General features: G+C 38.1%; 2 protein-coding genes across 3 annotated transcripts in view; one reads left to right on the top strand and one right to left on the bottom strand.

Moving 5' to 3' along the window:
• Nucleotides 1-12,608, top strand: part of ANKRD45 (ankyrin repeat domain 45) — a 49,672-nt gene that overhangs the window by 22,535 nt on the left and 14,529 nt on the right. For both annotated transcript variants that reach the window (XM_042925762.1, XM_042925761.1), the window contains exon 3: nucleotides 1,343-1,510. In XM_042925762.1, coding sequence (XP_042781696.1) covers nucleotides 1,343-1,510 — 168 coding nt within the window. The remainder of the gene's footprint in view (nucleotides 1-1,342; nucleotides 1,511-12,608) is intronic.
• Nucleotides 7,519-9,682, bottom strand: TEX50 (testis expressed 50). The gene is made up of 2 exons (XM_042925763.1): nucleotides 9,223-9,682; nucleotides 7,519-8,055 (listed from the first exon to the last, which is right to left on the bottom strand). Exons 1-2 carry the CDS (start codon nucleotides 9,544-9,546, stop codon nucleotides 7,840-7,842), a joined length of 540 nt encoding a protein of 179 aa, XP_042781697.1. The 5' UTR covers nucleotides 9,547-9,682; the 3' UTR covers nucleotides 7,519-7,839.

The following is a 12,608-nucleotide window of genomic DNA, read 5'->3' as shown; positions in this document are numbered from 1 at the left end:
GAGGACGCAAAGAGGAACTCTTGCACTGCTGGTGGGAATGCAAACTGGTGCGGCCACTCTGGAAAACAGTATGGAGGTTCCTCAAAAAATTTAAAATAGAACTACTCTATGACCCAGCAATTGCACTACTAGGTATTTATCCAAGGGATACAGGTGTGCTGTTTCAAAGGGGCACATGCATCTCAATGTTTATAGCAGCACTATTGACAATAGCCAAAGTATGGGAAGAGCCCAAATATCCATCAACTGATGAATGGATAAAGAAGACTTTGTGTGTGTGTGTGTGTGTGTGTGTGTGTGTGTGTGTGTGTGTGTGTGTATTACTCGGCAATCAAAAAGAATGAAATCTTGCCATTTGCAACAACATGGGTGGAACTAGTGTGTGTTATGCTAAGCGAAATAAGTCAGTCAGAGAAAGATATCATATGATTTCACTCATATGTGGTATTTAAGATACAAAACAGATGAAAATAAGGGAAGGGAAACAAAAATAATATAAAATCAGTGAGACAAACCATAGGCACTCTTTAAAAAAAACTTTTTTTTATGTTTATTTACTTTTGAGAGAGAGAGAGAGAGGGAGACACAGAATACAAAGTATGCTCCAGGCTCTGAGCTGTCAGCACAGAACCTGACTCAGGGCTCGAACTCGCGGACTGGAGATCATGACCTGAGCCGAAGTTGGATGCTTAACCAACTGAGCCACCCAGGTGTCTCCATAAGGGACTCTTAAATATAGAGATCAAACTGAGGGTTACTGGAGGGACTATTGGGTGGGGGGATGGGCTAAATGGGCAAGGGGCATTAAGGGGGGCACTTGTTCAGATGAGCACTGGGTGTTATCTGTAAGTGATAAATCCCTAAATTCTATTCCTGAAATCATTATTACACTGTGTATTAACTAACTTGGATTTAAATTTTTAAAAATAACAATAATGCTAGCAATTAGAGTTTGCTGACAATCCCTTAGACTAAAGTCATTGGTCTAATTGTGCTCCAAAATAAATTACTGCTAGGGATGTTGCTGTCTTCCTTAGAAATGTTGAAAAGCTTAGACTTCAGGCTGCCTGTGTTGGTATCTTTCACCTGTCATTTACTGGCTGTGTTCCTCAGGCAAGTTTCTGGACCTCAGTTTCCTTATCTTTAAAGTGGGGATTATAATAGTTCTGACTTCATAGGGTTTTTATGAAGTAAATGAGTTTACTATATATAAAGTACTTAAAATAGTGCCTGGCCCACAGTAATTGTTTAATACTTGATTGCCATTGTGATCTTCTGTTCAATAAAATGGCCTAAAACAATGTAGTCTATTTGACCTGACCATCTTCATTCTATTTGTTAGGTTACACACTCTTACACTGTGCTGCAGCCTGGGGTCGTTTGGAAACTTTGAAAGCACTTGTGGAATTGGATGTTGATATAGAAGCTCTGAACTTTCGGGAAGAAAGAGCTCGAGATGTTGCTGCTCGGTATTCCCAGACCGAGTGTGTTGAATTCCTGGACTGGGCAGGTAAGGAAGCCTACAAGGTAGTGGTGTAACTGAACCAACATGAGTTTGTTCCTTGGTGAGTCACAGATAGAAACTACACCAGGAGAGTTGTTGCACAAAGGAAGCTTTATTTGCAGCAAATTAGGAGATCACAAAGAAGAACTTCCAAAGCTGCGACTCCCCAAGCAAGGGTGAGTGGGTTTCTTTAATTTAGGGTTAAGATGAATATTTAACAAGGGAATCCTTGTCATGGTTTGTAGAGGTGCACATAAGATCCCACATGCACCTTAAGGAAACAGGCCTATACATACGTTGTATGTTATGCAAATGAGGCTCGTGCTCCTCCTTGGGTGGAGATTTTAGTATTATAATAAGGTAAAGGTAGTTGTCGATCATTTTGGAGGTCACTCTACAGTCCATCTGCACAGGCATGAGTCAGGGGTTATGCTGAAACTATTCTGCGTGGTCTGGGCTGGTGGTCTTTCAGGGCAGTTCCTGTACTTGAGGGGTGGTTTCGGTTTCCATTTGCCTGAGTTAAGAGATAAGCCAGAAAGGAGCTTAAGGAAAAATGTGCAACAGGGATTGGTGAGTACAAGCAAGTGGGCAATGAAGGTCAGGTCTTGGGATCTAGCTAATGACAGTAGCAAACAGACTGAGTGATGGATTTTTTTTCCCTATGAGTGATAGGTTATACCATCAACAAAGCAAGAGATGATTAGCATTTTCACCTTTTGCCACCATGTTTTATTTGTAGATATAATCACAAGTCACTGGTGGTGATGTGTGAAATCTTCCTTTTTTTTTTTTTTTTTTTTTCTATTTTGCTATTGGCCTCCAACATTGTACTTAATAGAAACTGTACATATTGAAAGCTAGTTGATTGACTAACTTCTAGCAATTTCAACAATAATTTCCTATAAGAATATATATATATATTATATATATATATGATATATATATATATATGGTTTATGTTGAGGGCCATTTCCTGAGAGACTTAGGTTGAATGGACCATTCCTCAACTTTTTTTTTATTTTTTATTTTTTATTTTTTTATTATTTTTTTTTTTTTATTTTTTAATATATGAAATTTACTGTCAAATTGGTTTCCATACAACACCCAGTGCTCATCCCAAAAGGTGCCCTCCTCAATACCCATCACCCACCCTGCCCTCCCTCCCACCCCCCATCAACCCTCAGTTTGTTCTCAGTTTTTAACAGTCTCTAATGCTTTGGCTCTCTCCCACTCTAACCTCTTTTTTTTTTTTTTTTTTTTTTTTCCTTCCCCTCCCCCATGGGTTTCTGTTATGTTTCTCAGGATCCACATAAGAGTGAAACCATATGGTATCTGTCTTTCTCTGTATGGCTTATTTCACTTAGCATCACACTCTCCAGTTCCATCCATGTTGCTACAAAAGGCCATATTTCATTTTTTCTCATTGCCACGTAGTATTCCATTGTGTATATAAACCACAATTTATTTATCCATTCATCAGTTGATGGACATTTAGGCTCTTTCCATAATTTGGCTATTGTTGAGAGTGCCGCTATAAACATTGGGGTACAGGTGCCCCTATGCATCAGTACTCCTGTATCCCTTGGATAAATTCCTAGCAGTGCTATTGCTGGGTCATAGGGTAGGTCTATTTTTAATTTTCTGAGGAACCTCCACACTGCTTTCCAGAGCGGCTGCACCAATTTGCATTCCCACCAACAGTGCAAGAGGGTTCCTGTTTCTCCACATCCTCTCCAGCATCTATAGTCTCCTGATTTCTTCATTTTGGCCACTCTGACTGGCGTGAGGTGGTATCTGAGTGTGGTTTTGATTTGTATTTCCCTGATGAGGAGCGACGTTGAACATCTTTTCATGTGCCTGTTGGCCATCCGGATGTCTTCTTTAGAGAAGTGTCTATTCATGTTTTCTGCCCATTTCTTCACTGGGTTATTTGTTTTTCGGGTGTGGAGTTTGATGAGCTCTTTATAGATTTTGGATACTAGCCCTTTGTCCGATGTGTCATTTGCAAATATCTTTTCCCATTCCGTTGGTTGCCTTTTAGTTTTGTTGGTTGTTTCCTTTGCTGTGCAGAAGCTTTTTATCTTCATAAGGTCCCAGTAATTCACTTTTGCTTTTAATTCCCTTGCCTTTGGGGATGTGCAGAGTAAGAGATTGCTACGGCTGAGGTCAGAGGGGTCTTTTCCTGCTTTCTCCTCTAAGGTTTTGATGGTTTCCTGTCTCACATTCAGGTCCTTTATCCATTTTGAGTTTATTTTTGTGAATGGTGTGAGAAAGTGGTCTAGTTTCAACCTTCTGCATGTTGCTGTCCAGTTCTCCCAGCACCATTTTCAACTTTTTTTTTAAATGGCATATTTGAGTCATATGTTTGCTTTCCCAGGTAGAAAGTTATAATAACTTAAAATGATTTTCCAGGCAAAATTAATCTATAGTGTTAGAAGTCAGAATAGCAGTTACCTGTCTAGTATGAGGGAACTTCTAGGATGTAGTAGTTTTTTTCTTAATCTGGTTGCTAGTTACATGGTGTGTTCATTTGTGAAAATTCATTGAGTTGTACATTTATAATTTTTTCACTTTTCTGCATGAATGTTAATGCTTCAGTCAAAGGTCAGAAAGCTATGTGCTCTTTTGAATTTTAGTGATATTTTGCTTAATTCATTTTCGCAACCCTATAGAACATAGCTTAGAGATTTCAGGGAGATAATACCTGTGTAACTATGTATGTGTATACACACTGGTTAAAAAAATCCAGTACTTGTGAAGTTCATGGCATTCATTTTGGATAGTTATCTGCAATTTTGCTTTCGGCGAGGATTTATTAAATGCCCACTATGAGCGTAGCATTGTCGTAGGTACAACGGGTTGTTCCTTCCCTCTGTACATTTGTTAGGTGGAGGATGATAAGCTATAGACATAAGTAACAACATAAGAAAGACTATGAGTAAGGGTTAAAATCAGCAGAGCAGGTGGTACATGCTATGGGGTTGTCAGAGAACGTGAAGTCTGAACATGTTGGAGTTGAGCTGGGCCTTGGAGAATGAGTGGGATTTTAATCCAATAGAAGGAGACAGGGTGTGAGCAAAATCTGTGGGCTGGGAATGAAAGTGGCATTTTGGAGGACAGTGATGAGATTGCCTTACTGGAAAAGAAAATCATAATTTGCAAGGGTGGGTTACTGCACAGATGGAATTGTAAAAGAGTAAGTACATGCACTTTTGAATCAAATTGCTTGAGTTTAAATACTGGTGTTTCCACTTGAAACCTATGTGACCTCAGACAAGATCCTTAAATTCTTTATACCTTAGTTTTATTTTCCAGTAAAGGGAGCCAATAGTAGTTCCTACCTCTTGGGGTTAGTTGTGAGGAATGAAATGAGATGATATAAAGCACTTACCACAAGGCCTGGTGTGTGATCAGCACTTGAAAAATGCTGGTGCTATTGGAGCACCTGGGTGGCTCAGTTGGTTGAACGTCTGACTTTGGCTCAGGTCATGATCTTACTGCTTGTGGGTTCGAGCCCACGCGTCGGGCTCTGTGCTGACAGCTCAGAACCTGGAGCCTGCTTTGTATTCCGTGTCTATCCCTGGCCCTGCCCTATTTGTGCTCTGTCTCTCTCTTTCTCAAAAAATAAAAACATTAAAAAAAATGTTGCTGCTATTATTATAGCCAGATTATACCCTTAAATGTCAGGCTAAGGTGTTTTCATTTCATTTCTGTAACTACTGGGAGCCATTGAAAGTTTGTATGTAGAAAAGGAAGAAGATGAAAGTGATATTTAGGAAGATTCATCTGGTAGCAATAAGGAACTTGCTTATCAGTAAAATGAGAGGGGGAGCTTGGAGAATAGAAATAAGGAATTGAGGCAAGGTATCACTTTTGGGAAGAAAAAGATGTTATACTTTGTGCATTACTTTATAGATAATTGCCCACTTGTACTAATGTTTTCTAGGGACAATGTTTTTATGAATACCTTCAATTTCATGGTTAGATCTGTAAGTAAAAAGAAAACAAATAGCAAAGAATTGATCCCCCGTGAATAGCTATTGTAGGTGAAATTCATATTGTATAATTTAAAATCCATTTTTGAAGAATGACCCATGATACTTAAAAAAACACAAACCAGGGACAAATTTTACTGTAACTTTTCTGAAAAGAAACAGTTTGGGGCTTTTGGGTATGAGCTTCCATTGGTTTTCTTCTTCCTAATACCCATCTGCTTCGTTTGGGTCCTTACATTCCTGGGGGAATTATACCTAATATTTCCTAATAATTAAGATAAAAGAAGACTATAATACTATAAACTAGCATTCTGTTTTCTGATCAGTGATGGAATTGTAAGGACTGGAGCTTCATGGTAATGTATGGGATGTCTGAAACACCAACTACTCAGAGAAACATTTAACATTTGTTTGCTTCAGACTTAATGAGAATTTAAACCACTGCTATTTCTTGTTCTAGTGATTAGAGTAGGGGTCACCTGGAGAGGTTTAAGGGGTAGAGGACTCCCTATGCTGTCAGATGGACTGGGGAGGACTCCCTGCCCCCCGCCCCCTGCACCGGGACCCTGAGGCCTCTGTCTAGCCTGTCCAGGGATGTCATTGAAGGCTCTTGGCATCCTCCCAAGAAAGAATTCAAGGACAGATCAGACAACAATCAAGAGAAGCAAGTGGGAAAGTTTATTAAAGTGAGGGTACGCTCTCGAGTTGTGAGAGGGGGTGAGCTCAAGGGAGAGCTTTGTGCTCTGGTTTTGGGTCACTGTCTTTTACTGACAATTGTTAACTAGGGGATGGAATATTCAGCACTTGGGGAGGGAATTTCTTGGGAGCAGGGTTTGGCACATTTATTCCTTTACCTGGTTAGGGTTTCCAGCCTTCTTTGCCTTGGGCTTGTGTGGTTTGATCCAGTGTCTTGTAGCTTTGTTTTAGAGTGCCCTCGGGACAGGTCTGTAACTTTCCCTCACCCCATAGCTGGCCACAACTCCCCTTTGCTGGCCTCCAGGCATCCTGTTAAAGCCCAGTTTTGTACTCTAATACCTACCCTAAAAAGAATTCCCTTTATACTGTTGAAAATTCCACTGTTAGAAATTTCTTTGGAAAGTTTTCGAGGTTTGGAGACTTTGCAAGTGTTCAAGAGTCCCCATTAGAAGAAATGTGTATACATGTTCTTTTAGAGGGAATTGGTTGACAGGTCAGAAGTCTGAAGGGATGGAAGAATCATTTTTGGAGATGTAGGAGTAGGGTTGTGGTACGGGAGAGAGGAAGGAAGGACAGTCTGGAAACTGGAATCATAAGCAAACGTTTAATAATCCACAATAACTCAAGGCAGGCACCATCCTATGCCTTGTAAAGACTATAGAGTTATATGTTACTGTCTCAAGAATTGTTTTCTAAAAGTTTTTTTCCTCCCTTATATTGATGGGAGGTATGTTATGGAGCTGGCATATTTTTCTGGGGTTTTCAACAGGTTTTAAATCAAATCTTCTTTCCTAGTCTCAGACAAATCTTCCAATTTGTAACCATACTTATAAAAATGAGGTGGCTGATCAATAAAAGTCTGGATTACTTTTTAAAAATTGAGCAATCTTAATCAACCAAAGACTAAAAATTTTTAAATGTTGATACTTACTTCATCATTTGTCATAACGAAAATGGAGAAATTTATACTTTAAAAAATTAATCCATTTCTTTTTTAAATTTTTAAAATTTGTTCTCAAGTTAGTTAACCTACAGTGTGGTGTTGGCCTCAGGAGTAGAACCCAGTGATTCATCACTTACTTATAACACCCAGTGCTCATTCTAACAAGTGCCATCCTTAATGTCCGTCACCCATTTTCCCCACCCCCCGCCATCAACCCTCAGTTTGTTCTCTGTATTTAAGAGTCTCTTATGGTTTGCCTCCCTCTCTGAAAATTAATCTGTTTCTTAATATTTCCATACTATTTTGGCAATATGAGATGGGAAATTAGAAGTTTCCATGTGGCCCAAAGATCTGCTCAGAAAAGTAAGAAAAAGCACAAATATTATTTAAATCAGAGATTTATTGAAACACTAAAGCAAGATTCTGTTCTACATATTGGTTAATGATTAGCAATCTAACACACTAAAAAGAAAAAAATACTTAAACACGAAGAAGTGATAGTACGTAATCTTTTTCTCAGCACTATAGTAAGTTTGGGTGCCTTTTCAGCTGAATAGAAGTACTTTTTCAACCCATACTTGTTTGGAAAGTCTTGGTAAAGTAACAGAAAATTACAAAGGCTCTCAAAGAACATTTTTATCCTTGAATGAGTTGTCTCTAATCTCCATATTGGACTGAGATATGTTTGCATATGGATAGGTCTAGTTTCCTCTGGCTCCTTCTCCTCCCTCATTCTTCATCCTCTTTAGTTTTCGGTGTTTGACTTTCTTAGCTGGAGGATGACAGGACACCTGATTCAGGTACTTGGACATCATTGATGTTGTGGCCACCAGCCGGCAGAGTATTTGATCAATGTCATATAGGGACTGATTTTCTGGATCATTACCAAATGTATCTGAGGAGGCTGGTTTTTTTAGCTAAAGGGAGAAAGACAGATGATATTATAGATTTTTTTCTTACTGTAGTTCAAATTACATTTGCTTTCTGGATATATACACTTAAAACTTTTTTTTAACATTTATTTATTATTGAGAGACAGACAAAGAGTGTGAGCAGGGGAGGGGTAGAGAGAGGGGAGACACAGAATCTGAAGTAGGCTTCAGGCTCTGAGCTGTCAGCACAGAGCCCGACGCGTGGCTCAAACTCACGAACTGTGAGATCATGACCTGAGCCGAAATCTGTCGCCTAACCAACTGAGCCACCCAGGCGCCCCTGGATATATATAAATTCCAAAAATGATACATTATTTATCTACACAATAGAAAGGTTACTATAGAAAAAAGGAATAAGTGTAGAAGAGATGCTCTTTTCTGTTCGCCCCCATGTAAGATTGTGGTGATCATTATCACAATCAGCAAGCATTTAATATAAGCTTGTTACGGTTAGAGCAAATACTATTATTTGAATATTAGCAAAATATTTTCCTTTACTGAACAGTAATGTATAATGCAATCAAATCATAGCAATTTTATAAATATCTAATAGTTGTGAAGGTCAGTCAGCTTTTAAAATTGCCTCAAAATATGGTGCATTGGGGGGGGGGGGTGTGCCAAGTGGGAAATTGGTTTAAGAGTGCCATTTCCCAGAAAGTTATCCTAACATTAGAAATAAGTTTACGGTCTATTTAAAAAAGAAAAAAAAATACACGTGCACTTTTACATACTTAGCTTTCTTAGATATATCTGGAAGGGACTTAACAGATCTCTTGTCCAGATGCTTCATTTTATGGTTGAGGCAGCTGAGAAAGATCAAATGACTTACCTATGGGCCCAGTTTCATTTCCTATCCATTCGACTCATTTCATTTCGTATCCATTCTAGCTCACTACTTTCTTGATGTATTTTGTAACTTGAGAGGGGTTGAGCTACATTGTTTTGAGGACTTCCTAATTCAATACACTTTTGTCGAGCCCCTAGTACATGCAAGACAACAAATTGTACTACATGTTGAGGGATGAGTGGTGGGGTCAGGGAGATGTTACAAAGAGGTATAAGACATGGTACTTTCCCTCAAAGAAGCTGATAATCTTTTGTTTTAAAGGCTTTGATATTTTATAACTATTACTATTTTCATCACTAATTCACCTGTTTTTGGCGTTTTTTCCATTTCATCCACAGGTAATGCACAGATAAAACAGACAGGATTAAAAACAGAGCTTGTACTAAAATATAAACGAGGTGTAAAGAACTCTCCAGTATATCCACATTAGCAAAATTGCAGCATAGTTTGTCCAGAGGGTAAGGTAGACAGTGAGATGGAGAAGGCTTAACTTTCAGACAATGCATTTCTTCTGGAAAAATCTCCCATCCAACCTTTGTCCAGATAGTTCCATCACAAATGCAGAAGCTCTCCCTAAGGAAGCAGATCAACAACAGAGAAAAAGACAGGGATAGTCCTTGAATGGACATCTTTCTCAATCGGGGGGGAAAAATCTATAGCCAAAAATTGGTCACAGAGCAGAACTGCTCTGAGTAGAGGTTAATATGCTCTACTCAAAGCATTTAAGATTCTAGTGAGCACAGCATACACTGATGATCATTATAACATCATCAGTTATAGTGATTCAGGGTTAAATTCAGTGATGTCACAAAGAACCACACTGGAACTAAAAGGTGTCACCTAACCAATCACTGGGTTTCTTTCTTTCTTTTCTTTTCTTTTCTTTTTTTTTTCTTAAGACTCTATTTTTAAGTAATCTCTACACCCAGTGTGGGACTCAAACTCACAGCCCTGAGATCAAGAGTTGCGTGCTCTGCTGACTGAGCCAGCCAGGTGCCCCTACTGGGTTTCTTAGGGATATTTTTTCTTGTTTTTGCCAGAATGTGTTGAACCTCTTCACTTTTCTGAAAAATGAAGACTTTACTAATATTTTACTTGCTAATAAATTCTGTAATTGTATTAATAGATTTTCTTGGAAATAATTTACCTGTATCTCCTCCAAGCCTTCTTTTACTATGTCAGTTTTATATCTACTTAAAAAATTGCTATAGCCATACCATTTCACACAATTTAGCATCTGCTTCTATTTTTTCACTCTGGAATGCCCTTCCCTTCAAATAGCTAAGCAAATATTGAGTCCCTCCCCCTTTCATTTATTTTTTAAAAAAATTTTTTAACGTTTATTTATTTTTGAGACAGAGAGAGACAGAGCATGAACGGGGGAGGGTCAGGGAGAGAGGGAGACACAGAATCTGAAACAGGCTCCAGACTCTGAGCTGTCAGCACGGAGCCCGACGCGGGGCTCGAACTCATGGACCGTGAGATCATGACCTGAGCCGAAGTTGGCTGCTTAACAGACTGAGCCACCCAGGCATCCCAAGATTCTATTTCTTGGTGTGTTTCTTTCTTTTTTTCCCCTTTGATCCTTTGTTTTGTTTCTTAAATTCCACATATGAATGAAATCATACGGTATTTGTCTTTCTCTGACTGACTTATTTTACTTAGCATAATACTTTCTAGCTCCATCCATGTCCTTGCAAATGGCAAGATTTCATTCTTTTTTTTATGGCTGAGTAATATTCCATTATGTATATATATGTGTATGTATATATATACCACACCATCTTTACCCATTTGTCCGTGGATGGACACTTGGCCTGTTTCCACATTGTACATAATGCTGCTATAAACCTTGGGATGCATGTATACCTTTGAATTGGTACTATTGTATTCTTTGGGTAAATACCTAAAAGTGCAATTGCTAAATCCTAGGGTAGTTCTATTTTTAACTTTTTGATGAACCTGCATACTATTTTCCATAGTGGCTGCACAAGTTTGCATTCCCACCAACGATGCAAGAGAGTTCCCTTTCTCCACATCCTCACCAACACCTGTTGTTTCTTGTGTTGTTGATTTTAGCCATTCTGATGGGCTTATCTCATTGAGGTGATATCTCATTGTAATTTTGATTTATGTTTCCCTGATGATGAATTATATGGAGCATCTTTTCAAGTATCTGTTGACCATCTGGATGTCTTCTTTTGAAAAATGTCTATTCATGTATTCTGCCCATTTTTTAATTGGATTATTTGTTTTTTGAGTTTTAAGTTCTTTATATTTTAGATACTAACACTTCATCAGATATTTGCAAATATTGCCCCCATTCCTTAGGTTGCCGTTTAGTTTTATTGATTGTTTCCTTCCCTGTGCAGAAGCCTTTTGTTTTGATGAAGTCCCAAAAGTTTGTTTGTTTATTTATTTAGTCCAATGGTATTTATTTATTTATTTATTTATTTATTTATTTATTTATTTTGTCCAATGGTTTGTTTTTGCTTTTTTTCCCCTTGCCACCAGAGACATATCTAGAGAGAAGTTACTGTGGCTGGTGTCAAAGATGTTATGGCTTGTGTGCTCTAGGATTTTAATGGTTTTAAGTTTCTCATTTAGGTCTTTCATCCATTTTGAATTTATTTTTGTGTACAGTGTAACAAAGTGGTCCAGTTTCATTCTTTCACATGTTGCTGTCCCGCTTTCCCAACACTATTTGTTGAAGAGACTGTCTTTTTCCCACTGGATATTCTTTCCTGCTTTGTCAAAGATTAATTGACCATATAGCTGTAGGTTCATTTCTGGGTTTTCTGTTCTGTTTGATTGATCAATGTGTCTATTTTTGTGCCAGTACCATACTGTTTTGAATCACTACAGTTTTATAATATAACTTGAAGTCCAGAATTGTGATGCTCCAGCTTTGCTTTTCTTTTTCAAGGTTGCTTTGGGTATTTGGAGTATTTTGTGGTTCCATACAAAATTTTAGGATTGTTTGTTCTAGCTCTGTGAAAATGCTGGTGGTATTTTGATAGGGATTGAATTAAATGTGTAGATGGATTCGGGTTATACAGACATTTTGACAATATTTGTTCTTCCAGTCCACGAGCATGGAATGTCTTTTCATTTATTTGAGTCCTCCTTAATTTCTTATATTAGTGATTTGTAGTTTTCCAGAGTACAGGTCTTTCACCTCTTTGATTAGGTTTTTTCATAGGTATATTATGGGTTTTGGTGTAGTTGTAAATGGGATTGATTCCTTAATTTGTCTTACTGCTGCTTCATTATTGGTGTATAGAAATGCAACAGATTTCTGTATGTTGATTTTGTGTCCTGCAACTTTACTGAATTTGTGTATCAGTTCTAGCAATTTTTTCAGTTTTCTTTATACAGTATCAAGTCATCTGCAAATAGTGAAATTTTGACTTCTTCCCTGCCAATTTGGATGCCTTTTATTTGTGTTTGACTGTTTGGATAAGACTTCCAGTACTATGTTAAATAATGGTGGTGAGAATGGACATCCCTGTCTTATTCCTGACTGTAGAGGAAAAGCTCTCAGTTTTCCCCCACTGAGGATGATATTAGCTGTGTTTTTCATTTATGGCCTTTATTATGTTGAGGTATGTTCCCTCTAACTCTCATTTTGTTGAGGGTTTTTATCATGAATGGATGTTGTACTTTCTCAAATGCTTTTCTGCATCTATTG

Source organism: Panthera leo, chromosome F3 (assembly GCF_018350215.1).
Source record: "Panthera leo isolate Ple1 chromosome F3, P.leo_Ple1_pat1.1, whole genome shotgun sequence".
NCBI lineage: Eukaryota > Metazoa > Chordata > Mammalia > Carnivora > Felidae > Panthera > Panthera leo.
Note: the sequence above shows the minus strand (reverse complement) of the source record. Positions and strands in the feature narration are given on the sequence as shown.